This window comes from Podarcis vaucheri (assembly GCF_965113315.1).
Source record: "Podarcis vaucheri genome assembly, chromosome: 10".
Taxonomy (NCBI): domain Eukaryota; kingdom Metazoa; phylum Chordata; class Lepidosauria; order Squamata; family Lacertidae; genus Podarcis; species Podarcis vaucheri.
In genome coordinates this window covers 48,973,649-48,990,541 of record NC_138748.1, presented here as the reverse complement: position 1 = coordinate 48,990,541, position 16,893 = coordinate 48,973,649, and the positions used below count along the sequence as shown (strand labels likewise).

At 44.4% G+C, this 16,893-nt stretch overlaps 1 protein-coding gene across 1 annotated transcript; it reads left to right on the top strand.

The window, feature by feature from the left end:
* The first annotated feature begins 2,008 nt into the window (after positions 1–2,008).
* On the top strand, positions 2,009–16,138 carry FBXO7 (F-box protein 7). Its single transcript, XM_082241199.1, has 9 exons — positions 2,009–2,336; positions 4,509–4,812; positions 5,678–5,905; positions 7,290–7,431; positions 8,288–8,371; positions 10,403–10,495; positions 14,307–14,483; positions 14,820–14,857; positions 15,452–16,138. The coding sequence occupies exons 1-9, from the start codon at positions 2,215–2,217 to the stop codon at positions 15,812–15,814; spliced, it is 1,551 nt and encodes a 516-aa protein (XP_082097325.1). The 5' UTR covers positions 2,009–2,214; the 3' UTR covers positions 15,815–16,138.
* Positions 16,139–16,893: the final 755 nt, after the last annotated feature.

Genomic DNA, 16,893 nt, shown 5'->3' with positions numbered 1-16,893 from the left:
TTGCACAAACCTAAATTTCCAGTATGTGCTTGAATTCCGCCTGCAAAAGAGTGACACCCTGAGGCACTCCCATGTCCCTCTTTCTGCACATTTGGAGTTGACTGCCACTCTTTTCATTATCTTTTTTTAATTTTAATTAAAAATTTATTGGTTTACAAAATTACACGCCTTGTCTCTTTTTTCAGGTTGTACAGTCTTTCTTACAGATCAGTTTCCGTTGTTATGAGACATTAGTGTTGAGTACAGTATAAGGTTGGGGGGGGGAGTCCCACAACAGATATGCAAAATAACTAAACAGGTATTAGAACTTACCCCATTACTGGCCCTACTGAACATTTGCCAAGATCATAATCACTCACATTATACAAAGCTTATAACCTACCTGCTCTCAGCAGTCAGAAGCCAGAAACCTGTCAGGAGTAAACATGGACCAATGGTACCAGATCTCCCCACCTTTTAAGGTGCAAATCTACTGCAGGCACATTTCCTTTGGCCCAGAGGTGGCTCAGATGTCTTAACAAAAGATCTCTGGACAGATTGTTAAAGGAGTTTACACAGCGATAGTGTATTGAGTACTTTGGGGATGGGGGGAACCAAGAGACATTTTTATTTCCATTGTGTTAGTAAGCCCCACCTGGAAGTAAACATTACAATTTTTCTGTTCCAAGATGAGAGGATGCTCATCAATAAATAGCTAAATCCCTTTGTATTGAGAAAATGTTACATGTGAATGCTAACAAACTGATGGTCTACAAACCACATTTCTCAATTAAAAGAGCTGCTTGTGCATTGAAGAGGAGTTAATTCTGCTCTCTAGAGGGTTTTGATTGCTCTCATATGCAGTGCGGGTTCAAGTCCAGGAAGTTCTCTCTCTTTTGCCCCTGCTGTGACTCTTGTTCTCCTGCTGGGAGAACATATTGGGGTCATATTCACCTCTTGCCCCTTGTGGGGCTCCAACTCCCAACTCCCTCCCAATCCCCTGCCCTATGCAGTGAGCCAGTAGAGGTTGCTGCTGTCATATTCATGTTTGTGGCTCTCCTGGTTACAGTAGCCACTGGGCCTGACCCTAGGCAATAGAACATCTACCAGGGTTTCCCAAACTTGGGTTACCAGCTGTTTTTTGGACTACAACTCCCACCATCTCTAGCTAGCTGGATTAGTGGTCAGGGATGATGGGAACTGTAGTCCACAAGAGAGACCCAAGTCTGGGAAACCCTGCGTGGCCTACTGAGGTGACTGAACTGATGAGGCCCTGTCTGCACTATCCATTTAAAGCAATTTCATGCCACTTTTAAGTGATTCCTTCCTGCAAGGAATCCTGGGAAGTATAGATCCTCACAGAGCTAGATTCTGTGAGTTCCATGGGAAGCGGTGGAAAACAGCTTTAAATGTACCTCGGGTTACAGACACTTCAAGTTACAGACTCCACTAACCCAGAAATAGTACCTCAGGTTAAGAACTTTGCTTCAGGGTAAGAACAGAAATCGCACAGTGGCGGCACAGTGGCAGCAGGAGGTCCCATTAGCTAAAGTGGTACCTCAGGTTAAGAACAGTTTCAGGTTAAGAACAGACCTCCAGAACGAATTAAGTTCTTAACCCAAGGTACCACTGTATAGTGCAGATGGGGCTTCGAAAAGTTCCAGAGGCTCAGCGCTTAAAGCAGATTTGATTGCATTTGAAGGAGATTACTGGAGAGTTGGTTGGTTTTATTTTATTTTTTAATATTTGAGTTTATATACAAATATAAAAGTTGCGTATAAATGGATGCACAGCTTAAAACCCTCTTCAATGTATTGCACACGTGCAGCCGCCAGAGAATTCCACACAAGTGCTTGAAAGTAAGAGCACAGAACACAGATGTTATCGATCGACGGGAAGGCAGACTTTCCCCATGCCCTGTTACTGAGGCAGGGCAAGCTGGTGTTCCGAAGAAAACCGAGTAGTCGATGGAGCATCGTTGGCTTCCGGGGTCGTTCGACTGCCGCGGCTGGCGAGGCCGGGAAGGCCAAGGGGCGGGCCCTCGCGGCGTCTCGGGGGCGGGGCGGCAGGCGAAGGAGGCGGCGCTTCAACCAACCAAAACCACGAACAACAACAACGGCACCCAGAAGCCCCCGCGCCCGCAGTGGCTTCTTCCTACGTCGCTGCCGCCGTCGCCGCTGCTGAGGGCCCTGGTTCGTCTCCTTCTGGGAGGCGGCGGGGGAAAGGCTCGCCGCCATGAAGCTCCGCGTGCGGATGCTGAAGCGAACGGTTCTGCTGGAGTTGCCAGGGGAGGAGCCAACTCTGGGGGACCTGCGCGCGCACATCTGCCAGACGCTCTTGCCCTCTTGCGGTTACAGGTAACGTGTGAACCGTGGCGGGGAGGTGTGTGTGAGGGAGGTCTACTGCGTCACGAGCGAGGAGCCTCGCGGGCAGGAGTAGCTTTCGCGGCCGCCTTCGCTGGGCTCGCTCGAAGTTACCTGTGGGCCCAGGGGAGCAGCTTCTTTGCCGCCGGGAAGGTCCTGGGTTCCCCCATTTCTTGGCAGGGTGAAGGCGTCTAATTTGGGGTACATAAGGCATATTTATCTTGCTTAAAAACTCTGGCGCGCTGCGCTGCTTACAGAAGAACGAAAAAATTGTCCAATGCGATACAATGGCGATGGCAAAGAGTGGAGGCTGTATATCCATTTGTCAAAAGGAAATAATGGAGGTTAACAACTTGTGCTTGTGTATCTTATGTATATGTATATGTACATATACAGTATATACAGTATATATATGTATATGCATATGTATATGTAGTACACCCTGTCAGACTTTTTAGGAGTCATGTGTAGATGCAGGAATAAAATAATGGGTGAGAGTTTCCATTCACTTCTCTCTTCGGTTGGCTTCATCTTTAGCACAAATCAGACCTAAACTGAAGGCCCATAATGCAAGGCCCCTGAGCTTCTTCACCTTCCCTCCCTTATAGAACTTTTAACCGCTTGTCTTTCTTCTCTTATCTGCTATAAGTTTATGTGAGTTATAATCACTTTTAACTGTTCGTTTTTATCCCTCTCCTCTTCTAAGTCTTATGTGCTTTCTTTTATTCACATGTTTGAATCTTATGCTGGTCTGCGACTAATAGTTTTTTGTTGTTGTTGTTGTTGTTGAAAAATGAGGCCTTGCAGAGCTGTTTGGCACATGTGAAACTGAAAGCCAAGAGCACAGTTTCGTTTACAGCAGAAATAACACCACTATCACTGCTTATTACTGTGTGTGTGCAAGTGAATGATAAGTGAAACAGCTGTGGCTCCTGGAGGTGGAATATTGCAGGCAGCTGCCTTTGAGAGAACTTGGTTGCTATACATTTAAAGTATAAATTGAATTAGAAGACAGAACCGTTACATTTGCTACAGCTGTGTTATTAACAAAACATGCATTGCTGATTCCTTCCACCATTATTTCGGAACTAATAATTTACCAGCTGCAGTTACTAATGAACTGTGGTTGATTCTAAAGTGAAAGTGGAAGTTCTCTGTCACCTGTTTTTGCATGTACTGTAGAGGGAGAATGTGTGACCCTGAGGCTCACTGATTTGTGCACAACTCCCCAAACCATGGCTCTGGTTCACTTCCCACCCATCAGGTGTTCAGTGGAGAGCAGTTGTGCAACTGAAGCACATTCCCTTGCAGGAAGGAAACAGAGGGTATATGTCTCAGCAGAGAGAGAGTTCTGTGTTCCTTGCAAACATGCAAAAAGCAACCCACACATTGCACAGTGGCATACATGCCATTTTCAGGACACACTTGCATTGTGTTAGAGACTTTGAATAGCCTTAAAGCAAGGCTTGCAGTTTCAGCAAACAGTGATGTTTATATCTGGAATTAGGGAGTTATTTTTGTCTTCTGCACAGTCTGGATAATTCAAAGGTGTTGGAGAACCTATTCCTAAAAAATTAACTTCATAAAAAAGTGAAGATAATGGAAGGTGACATCTTTAATTCTTAGTAATTACTCTCAATATTTGTCTCTGTTTCCATAGGGAATAATTAGCATATGTGAATCTGTGTAAGAAGGGTGTGTGATTCTGTTTGGGTCTGGAATGTAGTCCCCCATGACCTTGGGCTACTCTCAGCTTAACCTGCCTCACAGGGTACTTGTGATGAAAAAAATGGGGAGGAAGAGAACTGTATGTCATCATGAGCTCCTTGGAGCAAAGGTGGGATGTAAACATAAAAATCAAATAGTTTTCTACTGGTCTAATATGATCCTCTATCTGGAAAAGCTTCACTCCAGGGTGTCTGGTCCCATCCATATGGGATGCTTATGACCATATGCATGCTGGCAAAGGGCTACAGTAACCATAACAGACATGGGAGAAACAACATGACACAGGTTTCACACATTATCTGCTGTTTGCATTGTGGTGGTGATCTAGCTGATAGAGTTGGGTATTTAGAAATAGCTTGGTTTGCAAAATGGTGTGTGTGCCTCAATACATGTTCCTCATACAGTTAATTTTTTGTTTCTTGTTTTCTTTTTTTGCAGTTCTGATTCCAAGGTTGTAATAACCTTGAACAAGAAAGACTCCCTCACAGGAGAGCAGGAAACCCTAACATCGTTGGGGGTTGTTTCAGGAGACTTGATATGTTTGGTGTTAGAAGAGGCTGATGCTGCACCCAGATTACCTGCATCTGTTTCCTCATCTGTGCATCCATCACAGAATCATGAATCATCATCATCTACTTCAGATCCATGCCAAAGCCAGCCCAGGAGCCCAGATAATGAAAAAAGCAACAGGCACGTAGCAGACCATAAAGTCCAAGACGATGTCCAAATGAGTGACAGTACGGTAAGTCCATAGGAACTAAAGACGCTCTCACTTAATATATATTTTTTAAAAATAAATGCTGTGTCTTGTGTGAAAAGAATAGAGGAGAAATGTGTAGCAGCTTAAACCACATTAGAGATACCACCTGTGTTCTGGAAAGCCACCCATTATTAATTTTTCTCTTGGTCAGTTCCCACAACTGGGTATACATACATCATTTTATTTGTATGCTGCCTTTCCAGAGTTAAAGCCATGCTCAAGGCGGCTTATAACATGAAAAACGTGACATAACTGCAAACATAACAAGAGAAGTCATAAACTTCTCAATAAATAAATATCACTAAATAAAACATCAAAAAGTGTACAACAAAGTTGAACCAAAGATACAAAAAAAATTATTCTCTATAACAGCAACAGCTCTCCTCCCAGCAATGCCCCCCCAAACAATACCGCAACCCAATAGTATGTTCAGCAGCCTTTGTTTTTGTAGCCACAGTCAGTCAGGGCCCCACTCTCCCAGGCCAGGCGGAAAAAGGCCAGCAAGGGAGAGGGAGCAGGTCTTCCAGGACTCACAGCAAAGATGATCAATCCCAAATAATGACAGGGCTTCCTGGTCTATAGGGAGGGAGCCTTTGGTTGTTCAAGGTTATTACAAACTTGGTATCAGAACTGCAAGAAAAGCAAAGTTAACTGCATGGGTTACATATTTATACTGAGGCATACACATCATTTTACGGGCCAGGCTTTTTCCAAATACCCAACTGTATTGGCAGCATTACTACCACAAACAGCAGATAGTCTGAAACCTAAATCATGTTGCTTCGCTTTCTCCCATGCTTATTATGGCTACTTTTTGAATCCCCTGTTTCTCTGCTCTCCTTTCAAGGCAGAATCCAGCCAGGAGTTTGCTCCAGAGACTGTCTCAGGTGACCTTGATATTCCTGAAACTGTTGGTTCCTACCCTTCAGAGCCAATGCTTTGCTCTGAAGCTACAGACGGGCAAGTGCCGCACTCACTTCAGACCCTCTACCACGCTGCAGAGTGTACCAGTGCCAACGATGCCTTGATTGTTTTGATACACCTTATCATGATGGAGACGGGTTACATACCTCAAGTAAGCAAAAAAAGTGAAAGACCAGCTTCCTCTGAAACTCAATGGGGAGGAGAGGATAGTAATGTTGCACTGTGCTAGTTGATCCTGGTGGCTTCATCTCCTCTCCCATCTACTGATTAACAGAGGCCACGTTCTCTTGTCCCCACAGTATACCAACTCAGGTTCAAGCCATAGTTTGTGTCTGATGTGTGGGGAACCATGAGTTGCCTTAGATGCGTCTGTAATGTGAGGAAGTACACATTCATGGGGATAACTCCTAATTTACAAACTTGTCTTTCCAGGGAGCTAGCTTGAAGTCTGCACTGGGGGCCCTGTGTGCTTGCATATTAGGAGATTTTTGTGGATTTTCTTTTGGGCTGGATACTGGATAGTGAAGATAACTTGCAGGTTATAATTGAGGTTGTAAGGCAGAGAGCATGTGAATATAAGCTTGTGGGTGGAGAGAAAGTGTCTAAAGGGATTTCTGGTTAAGAGCTCTGCCTTCATTAAGCAAAGATTATTGGAACTGGAAAAGTTCTTTTATTATTCTCCGTCCCCATATTTTGCTCCTTTCCATCTAGAAAGCTTGGGGTGGGCAGCACTTCTTTAAAGTAAAGTAATATCCCCTGAAAAATGTAAAATTATCAACATTTTGTTTAAAATATCCTTCCTACATGCAGAATCTTTGAATTTTATTTTAAATGTCTTAATTTTTTATTTGATGCTAGTTGTCTTGGACATGGTTGATGGATGTATAAATATTTATAGTAAACTATGAAATCAAGTCCATGTACCATCACAACAAGTATTATAAACTCTGTACAGTCCCCACATAAGAAACCAAATTGAGAAGTTTCAAAACATCTGTAAAGTAGGTTAAACACAAAATATACTGGCTTTGATTTGATGGAGCCTACTGAATTTTTTGGTATGATGGTTTTAATTTGCATTCAGTTCAATGTCTTGAATTTTTAAAAAAAATGTTCTTTGAAAGCCCCCACCCCCAAATATTTGTTTGACAGTCACATGAGAAATCCTTAAAAAAGGTTTTTTTTACTAAATCAACATGCGAGACGGTTAGACTTATGTGAGACCATTGGAATTGGTGGATTTAGATGTGTCTTGCTGTCTGTCTAAATTTAGGCCCTGAGAACGTCTGCTCCCTACCCAAGTCCCATCTTTTCCAGTCCTGCTTGGATTGTACAGTACAAGACAGGGCAGTATAAATTGTACTGCTGTGATATCCTGACCCCTGTAGTGTCAGCTACAAACATTGCAGAATTCAAATGTTCAGAATAAAAGTCTTTGGCCTAGTCAGTCTCTAGTTTTATGGAAATATCACTTTTCAGGAAGAGAGGAGGGTGGGGACTGTCACAGTAACTGGTTTTCCCCCCTCCATTTCCAGGGGACGGAAGCAAAGGCAACATCAATGCCTGAGAACTGGAGAAGCAAAGGTGTCTATAAGCTGCAGTATACCCACCCCCTCTGTGAAAATGGCTTTGCTGCACTTACTTGTGTGACTTTGGGGAACCTTATTGTTGTCAATGGTAAGAGTGTTCTTGAAAATACTCTGGTTGAAAGCTACCTTGTGACTATCACTCTTTGCCTCTCAAGTTTCTTCCAATGCTAGCAGAAGCCTGAAATGAGCTTCCATTGAGTCTGAATATTTTCTGCTATGGCATCAGCACCTGTGGGCTATCAAGCACAACCAAGGTGCTTTTCTGTATTGAAATACAGGACATCTTAAATAAATGTTAGTGTAACTTTACCTCTGGAATGGAAATTGGATATTTTTATTAAGATATGTGACTCACTTCTGAGCTAGTGAATTCTCATTGGTATAGTAATGCAACTATTCAGTATAATTCTATAATAGAAAAGCTGACTTGTACAGATGCTGCTGACTATGTCCATTTCTGCTGGCACTAAGTGCTTCTAGCAAGTGCCTCTTTTACAGTAATTTGTTTGGTGTAAACTAAAATAACCAGTTAAGCATAAATAAGTTATCAAATCATCCCCACAACAGAAAATGAAACTGGGCTGCATCTTCAACACTTGTTCCAGTACGTAACAGAGCCTCTGCTTCCCAATAAATCAAATTGTTTTGCTGTTTCCTTTCCTTTTACCATTTTAGTAATCTTGATTATACATGCCATATTCCAAAATCTCAAACTATTTATCAACAGATTAATATTTTTCCATTTCATGGATCTGGCTTACAGTCAATAAATGTAAAATTTCAGTGTCATTGAATTCCAATGGACCTTTAACATAAGCAGATAGAGCAAAGATTGGATTCAGAATAAGGCTTTCTTTGGCAACTAAATGTTGATTCTTATTTTGAGGATGATCCTCCCCCCCCCCCCCGTTATGTTTTCTCATTGTCCCCTTTGTCTCTTGCAGTAATGTTAAAGATTGCTGATGACATCAAAAGTGTGAAGAGGCTGCAGCTTTTGCCAACATCATTCATTTGTTTTGAGAACTCGGGTACTTTTTATATATAACTTTTCATTACATAATTTAATGTGCTCCTGACTTTCAGGTGGTCAGTCTTGGTCTTCAGTGAAATGAAGCATTAATGGGCTTGGACAAATTTGACAGATGGGTGGGGAATGCCTGCTGAAGCAGGGCAGCAGATGTCTTCCAAGTTTGAAACTGTGTTGTCTTTTCACAGTTTGCTGAAACTGTGTTTGAGATTCCAGAAGACCTTGTGGGCTCCTGGCAGATTTCGAGGTCCCTGAAAGATGATACCACAAAGAAAAAGATAATTGGCTGCCAGTTGTGCAGAAAAGATTCCTTGTGTGTTGCAAGCAGGGGGAACTGGCAACTGCTTGCCACAAAACCTTTCTGAGCATGCAGTGGAATATAATCTTTTATTAATGATGTCATCCACTATAATTATCAAGTTAGTCAAGAAATGTCAAGTTGTCTGTAGCAGGCAATCCTTTCATATTCCTCAAATATTTTAGTGTAGGGCAATGAACCCCCCCCCCCCCGGATAACCTCATAAATTTGAGGATTTAAAAAATGAAACACAGTACAGTGGACGCTCGGTCCGTTTGCAACCCACAGTGGCGCGTCTGTGCACGCGCGGGTTGCGATTTAGCGCTTCTGCGCATGCGCGACCCCCAAACCTGGAAGTAACCCGTTCTAGTACTTCCGGCTTTAGGCGGGTCTGTAACCCAAAAAAACGCAACCTGAAGCATCTGTAACCTGAGGTATGAATGTAGTGCTGTTTAAGTCTTCATTGATGCTGAAATGGTGGGTAGGTATATGTGTAAACACCACTTTACAAGCCTAGCTCCTGACATCCATGAGTCTGCAGATAGACCATGCAAATACACATAGGCTTCTGTATATACACTCTGTATCTTTCCATCTATCCAGGACACAAACGGGAAATCTTGTACTCGTGGCTATGTAGAGACGTAGTCTGTGAAAAGGTGGAGGTTAGGGCTGGAGTGGGTGGTGCAGTGCTGATCTTCCTCTCCTGTCCCACCCTCTGCTACACATTTCTGGAAGGTTGAACTCTGAGCATAACTGGTGTCAATCTAGAAGTCTTCAAGTTGGCCTGCTAGCTTGGTTTAGTCTTGTGTAATGACGGACATTTGGCCAGCAGAGGGAGTTGCAGCATTGAAACTATGGCAGCGTTTTCACATAGGGCTTCATATAACTAGCTCTTGTCTTAAAATACTCCCTCAGTGTTTATTATTTTATATAACTGCTCTAATGGGTTATAGCGAGTGAAGTCATCCTATTAGCACAAGGGCTTCTGATAAGAGCTGCTTCTTCCTGCATGCCTCTGCACTCCCAGATTTGTTCTGGGAGTTCCCCCAACCCTCTGGAACAGATTTGGGAGGAGCAAAGGCCACATAAAGATAGGGAGAGGAATCCTGTTGTGCAAGCGGAAGTCATTGCACTGATGGGACGCCTTCATTGCACACAGCTCCATATATTCTACCCTCCCCTCCAATGGCAGGGACTACTTTGAATTTGTAGTCAAAGCAGACTCTTTTCACCTATATGCGCTACTGCAAGGGTAGCTAATGTTAGCCAACAATATATGGGGAGCGCTAACTCCCACCACCCCCAGCCAGCATGGCCAGTGGTCAGGAGTGATGGGAGTTGTAGTCCAGCAACATCTGAAGGGTACCATGTTAGCTACCCTTGCTCTATAATCATTCAACCTTGTGAATACTATCCCAGAGAAACATACTGTATTTTTCTGTGTATAACATGCCCCCGTGTATAAGACGCCCCCTGTTTTTCTGGACCCAAAATTAAGAAAATGGGGGGAGATTGTATCTGTGCATAAGATGACTCTCAATTTTAAATATATTTTTAAAAGAAAAAAACCTAGTCTTATACATGGAAAAATACGGTAATTGTTGTGGTATATCACATTTGGAACAAGATCAGCTCCTTTTCTGCTTAATTGTTTAAAGGTGACATTTGCTGTAGAAAATAGGGTGAGTAGGAATTTGCAAACCTATGATGTCCAAACTTTTTTTTTTTAAGCGAACGTTGCAGGAATATATAAGGATCTTCAGAAGCTATCACGTCTCTTTAAAGATCGGCTGGTGTACCCTCTTCTGGCTTTTACCCGGCAAGGTAAGAAAAGCACTGAAGGAAGCATATTGTGGATCCTTTGTGAAAACAGTGCTTTGTCATAGTGGCTAAAAAGTATATTAAGAGTGCAGTGCCAATTCTCTTTCTCTGACTTCTCCATTAGTTTCCACGTTGCTTTTGGTTATTAAGTGCATAGACCCACCAGCTTGGAACTCACCACTGAGATGCATTGCATACTTCTGGTATGCTAAACTGTCTTTGCCTACAGACTCTGTAGCCTTGTATCTGTAGCCTTGCTTAGGATTCACCCCATCCTCTAATCTCAAGGGATCAAGATGGGTCCCAGCACTGGAAGGATCCAGTTCCTACGAGTGATTGGGTAGCCAGCCTGCAGTTTCAGATTGCTTTCCAGTATTCATAAATCAATATATTTCTTCCCCTCATGGTTGCAGTGAATGACCTACAAAACTAAATAAGTACCAATTGCTAATTTGGGAAATGTTAATAAAATAGATAAAAATCTGAAACTGCCTTTTGAAGTCTGAAAGAGATTCATGTTTCATTTAAGGGGCAAAGACCTCTTCTGTTGAGCCAGCTGGAGAGTCTGTTTCCTCTGTGGCTTGAGAATATACGAAAGCAATAAAAGGCTGGCTTTGATCTGTATCGGTTCTCTCCCCCCCACCATCCCTGGACTGTTGAAAAACTATAGAATGCAGCATATTGAGCAGAGCTAATGTCATGTTGTAGTTGCCTGAGATTTAAGTTTCCCAGACCTGGGATGTGGCGCTTGTCCAATGTGTATATTTCTGAGGCCATAGAGGAGTTAGGTGATTAGGACCAAATTAGATGTGATGTTTGGTGTTGCATAGGTGATTTAATTGCAACCCCCCCCCCCGAATGGTGGTCAGTTTGTGTGTGTATGTAGGGGCATGGAGAGAAGAGATGGGCTCTAGGCTTTTGCTTCTGCCATAGTCCTGGTTGGAGCTGGAGCCCCTGCCCCAGCCACACGTGCTATTCCCACAATGGAATTTCCAGTTGTGGCAGAGTGTAAAGCTTCCCTCCCATTCAGCTGCCCCAGTCTGGCTCAGCACCCCTTCCTTTCAGGTCGGCAACTTGGTTTCACATATACAGTGCCAAACGTCAGGCCAAATGTCTCACCTGGTTTCCTGGTTTGTCCCATAGTGGACAACCATTCACGCTGCCAATTTTTCCCAGAGAAGCTTGATCTCTTTAATATTAACCGGCCATATGATTACAATGGGAATAGCTGAGAGGTAGAATTATTTTGCTTAAGTGCCACGCCTCCCCCCCCCCGCACACCTGTTTTCTGAATGTGTGTGTGTGAGATGCCTTAGTGAAGTTCCTTGGCCCAGGCTGTTAGCTGGACCTGATACAGAAACACCACATAGCTTGCCCTGTGATCCTTCACTCCCTTTGGCATATCAGTTTTTGCCGTAGAAATGTAGGTGTCACTTGTGGTGGTAGAGCTTGTAAGTCGCTTGGACAAATTCCTGACTTCTGTGTTTTGAACTCTAGCCACTAGTAGCATTGAACATGTACAGCTGACCATTGGAGACCCCCCATAGAAGACCAACCGACTGTTGGTCTGCCTTTTCCAGCTGTAACCATCCTGAAAGGGTCTTGGAGAGACAGTTTTCCTAGTATTTCTGTTAAGGATACTGATATTAGGGATTGAAACTGAGATCCTCTCCATACAAAATCATGTATTTTACTGGCACTTCACCAGACACCTTAGTGATGGAGTCTAAAGCAGTGTTTCCCAACCACTGTTCCGCGGCACACTAGTGTGCCGCGAGATGTTGCCTGGTGTGCTGCGGGAAAAATTAAAAAATTCAAAAGATTTAATTTTTTTTAAAGTCAAATTTTCGATTGGGGCGCCGTCACTAGATGACCCCTGGGGTTCCCTCCCTCCCGCCCGCTCTGCGCCTCCCTCCTCCTCCTCCTCCTCCTCTGGGGAGGCCCTTCCTGGCTCTCGGCCAAGGCTTGGCAGCTGCCACTCACTCGCTCGCCCACCCGTCCCTCCATCCCTGCACCCGGCCTCTCCCCTTCCGTCCCCGGCGCGGGGGCTGCCGGGATCCGTAGTCCCCTCGCCCTTGGCCTCCGCGCCCGCGCGGGGTGCGTAAACTACGTTTCCCAGCGTGGCCTGGCGGGCCGGGCGTTTTGTTTGAAGCGCTCTTCTCCCGGCCATGGAATGAGCGCAGCGGCGGCGGCTGGGCGGGCAGGGGCTCTTCCGCGCAGACCCCGCGCAGCCTGCCTGCGCCCCCGCGGAGATCGGGCGGCAGGATGGAGCCCGGGGATCCCCGCAGAGGCGGAGCAGCGGAGGCGGAGGCTGCCCCCCAGGTAGGGCTGCGTCGGGGGGGTGTTTATTTTTGCAATGCTGCATCCGCGCCGGAGGGGACGCATCGGACCGCGGGGAGACCCCTTGGCGGGCGTGCAAGGCAATGCATGCGTGCAGGCGTTGCATGGAGTGCAGTGCAATGCAATGGCAACGCGGCACCCTGCATGCATGCATGCAACTTCCACCGGCGCTCCGGACTTGGCAGGTGAGGGGGGTCCCCAGTGGGCGGCAGAGAGAGCCGGGAGGGCGAAGGTGAGCCGGGGGGGGGCAGCGCTGCTCCCCGAGCCGAGCCCGGGGGGAAACTTCGGCGTCGTTGCGCCGGGTGTTGGAAGCGGAGGCTGGCGGGGGCCTCTCACCTGCAAAACCTGGTCGCCTCTCATATATTTCGTGCATTGCATTCATCGCCCGCTTTCTCCTCCAAGGAGCTCCCAGGGGCGCGCGTGGTTCTCCCCGTGTTATCCTCGCAACAACAGCCCTGCGAGGTGGGTCAGGCGAGTGGCCCAAGGGAGCACTCAGGGATTGTCCTGGCCAGGTGGGGTGATTTGAACCCTGCTCTCTGCCCGGTCTTCGTCCTCATTTAGCCCCCACATGTGCATGACTGTGCATGACTGAGGTTTTCCCCCCTCGTCTTGGCTATGGTGTGAGTCTGTGCTGTTAATTAATGGGGTTCTGCCTTCAGAGAAGATGAGCCAGCCCTCAAGGAGGTGATTATGTAATTTGCTAGCAATTCATGTCCCTCCCGGCGTGACGCTGCGCGCTGACGTCACGGGGCTGTAATGGTGGTGTGCCTCGAGATTTTTTTCATGAAACAAGTGTGCCTTTGCCCAAAAAAGGTTGGGAAACACTGGTCTAAAGGATGGGCATTAGATGTAGGCTGAATATATTACAGTGGTACCTCAGTTTAACAACAGTCCGGTTTAAGAATGATTCGGTTTACAAACTCCGCAAAACAGGAAATAGTGTCCTGGTTTGAGAACTTTACCTTAGTCTAAGAATAGAATCTGAACGATGGAAGGGCACTGGCGGCGGGAGGCCTCATTAGGTTAAGCATGCCTCAGTTTATGAACTGTTTTGGTTTAAGAACGGACTTCTGGAACGGATTCAGTTTGTAAACCGAGGTACCATTGTACTCTGCTTATATTTCATTTGAAGTGGTGGTGCTTTACTGTACTGGCTTGTATTAAGTGGTGGCTTTATTGTCTCTCAGGCACTGTCATCATTTAAAAAATGAGGCCTGTCAACCATTTTGTAGGCCATTACTAAGTCATAAAAGAGGGCATGGTACTGTATTCTTGTTCATTCCCTTGATAAACAATTATTTTCATTTTGAGGTTTTTGTTCTGAAAGCCACTGTTTTCTAGCTGCATTTTAACAGCAAGCCTTGTATCTGACAGCAGTTTGTGATTGTATAAACCATATTATAATAAACTATATTTTATTACAGCAGCACTGTGGATAATGCCATTTTCTCCACCCCCATTCTGTCTTAACTAGCTTTGAACCTCCCAGATGTGTTTGGCTTGGTGGTTCTTCCACTGGAACTGAAACTAAGGATTCTCCGACTCCTGGATTTCCGCTCACTTTTATCTTTGTCTGCTGTTTGCCATGACCTCTATGCTGCTTCAAATGATCAGCTACTGTGGAGATTTGTGTACCTGCGGGATTTTAGAGGTGAATTCTTACTCACTTCCTCTTATGATGCTTTGAGGTGAAATGGCAGGCTTGATCCCAAACCTAGTTGTATTAAGTAGAGAGCAGCTGGCAAATATAGCTATAACTATTCAAGGAATAGTTATTGGATAAAAGGGTGCATCCACCAGAGAGACTTGTGGTATTGTATCTGCTGGAAGGTTTTTTAATTTTTTTAAAAAAAATTTTTAAATTTTTTAAAATATAAAACACAGTACCAACTTCCTGAATTAACTGGAGTATGTTTTCTGCTGTACAGAAATGTCTTATGGGATTGCTGTATTAGAAACTGATTTCTAATTTGTGATTTCTGCTTAGATTCTGTTACCAGGCCCCGAGATACAGACTGGAAGGAAGTGAGTGACTCTCTTGATTTTAAAAAAATTCTAATACAGTGGTGTCTCTGGTTATGAACTTAATTAGTTCCAGATGTCTGTTCCTAACCTGAAACCATCCTTAACCTGAGGTACCACTTTAGCTAATGGGGCCTCCCACTGTCCCTGCGCTGCCAGCATGCGATTTCTGTTCTCATCCTGAGGTAAAGTTCTTAACCTGAAGTACTACTTCCGGGTTAGCGGAGTCTGTAACCCGAAGTGTGTGTAAGCTGAGGTACCACTGTACATGTTTTTAAGAATAGGCATAGGCTTAGCTTCTAAGCTAAATAAAAGTGCAATCAGTACAGGATACAAGCTTGTACTTGAATACTCAGTTGATGCCAACCTGTATAATATTCTGTGGAATCTGAGTCCTACCATCTCTGGTCTCCTTTTTGGGGGCGGGGGAATTTTATTTAAACCAAAGAAAGGGAGGCCAGCCTAGTTGGACATCTTCCTCTAAACTAGAGGAACACCCTTTGATTTGGGGGCAGTTGTGTTGGGGAGTGTGATACTTTGAATAATGTTTGATCATTATAGTAGGTTAAGCCTTTTTCATTTGTTTTTTCCCCACAGCTGTACAAGAAAAAATATAAGCAGAAGAAGGAAGCCCTGAGGTGGCGACACATGATGTTTCTACCCCCTCTCCTTCCTGTGCCACTTCATCCTAACTCGATATATCCCAATCCTTTCCTTCCCAATCCTCTTTATCCCCCAATGATCATTGGTGGTGAACATGATGAAAGGCCATCAGCTCCATATATTGCAGACCCGATCCACTCCCTCTTTTCTGGCGCTAGGGAGTTTCCTCAGCTTTCTCCCTTAGATCCATTCCTTACTTTCAGGCAACACATTGATTCACTTCCAGATCCTTGCCCCACACTCCGAGGAAGAGGCAGTCGGGTCCGTCCGATTGATAACCGCCGTGCATTCATATGACTGCAGCTTGGTTTTTAGGGCTTTAAACATACCTGCTCATGGGTTTGGTTTCACACCGTAGGATATTTCAGCCACAGGGTTCAGGTGTCTGGTTGTTGTTTTTAATTATGGCAGTGCATATGTACTAGGAGATCTTGATTCTGGGGGTTTGGGCTCAACACCATGCAAAGGACCAGGGCTGCCTCCCTTGGAACTGGAGAGACTTTTCTGAAAGAACTTTGTGGAAAACTTTAATTCTTTTCGTTACCATCTGCAAACTGCTTCTTAGAAAGCAAAAGGTGGTTGGCTTTAGCTACATCAGATAAAGAGCACTTTAAACACAAAGCATTATGTTGGTCTGGACTGTCTTTTTCTTTAAATAGGTCTATTAAATGAATGTGGTTGTGATTTTCCCTGAATAGCTGGCCTGATTAGATTTCTCTTCCATGAGAGAACTTCCTGTTCTATGCAACATCTGACATATGGAAAGCCCATAGCCCCCAAAATGTATCTGATTTGATTCGCTTTCAGATACCACCTGTTGCTAAGTCTTTTTCTCTCTTTTTTATTACTTGAAAAGCAAACTTGGTGTTCAGGACTTCATTGCACAAACAATACAAGGTAAAAATGTTTTTTTGTTTACACTTGAAAGAATAGAACATTGAACAGTTTCAACTACAGACAGTTGAATAACATCATGCTACAATGCAACCCAGAAACTAACCATGAGTAAGAAAGAATGCCAAAAACCGACAATAAGACATTGCCTTTGTGCCTTGAATGATTCTTCTACCAGGAAAGAACATTTAAAGGCATTATAAAATAAGATGACAGAACTGACTCTGTACAGTCAAATATGGTGAGCACTGTGTACTAGAGGTGAATGAGCCCAAGACTTACTTTCACCAATTGTAAGCAAGGGATATTTGCAAAAATACTTAGTTGTGGCTTGTTCTATATGTTTGCATACACAACTGACAGGAAGTAAAAGATGTAACTATCCATAGAGCCAGTCAACCTGATTTGTGTTCAAAGAATCCAAGAGTAAAGAGGGGGTATGGCTGGAAAAAAGGATTGGCTGGTAAGGGGGAATTAATTAC

Bases quoted from the DNA above. Each gene is read 5' to 3' on its own strand.
- FBXO7 (XM_082241199.1), top strand. From the start codon at position 2,215: ATGAAGCTCCGCGTGCGGATGCTGAAGCGAACGGTTCTGCTGGAGTTG. The intron at 5,906-7,289 runs GTAAGCAAAAAA...CTCCATTTCCAG, and splicing joins AGACGGGTTACATACCTCAA to GGGACGGAAGCAAAGGCAAC. The intron at 7,432-8,287 runs GTAAGAGTGTTC...TGTCTCTTGCAG, and splicing joins GAACCTTATTGTTGTCAATG to TAATGTTAAAGATTGCTGAT.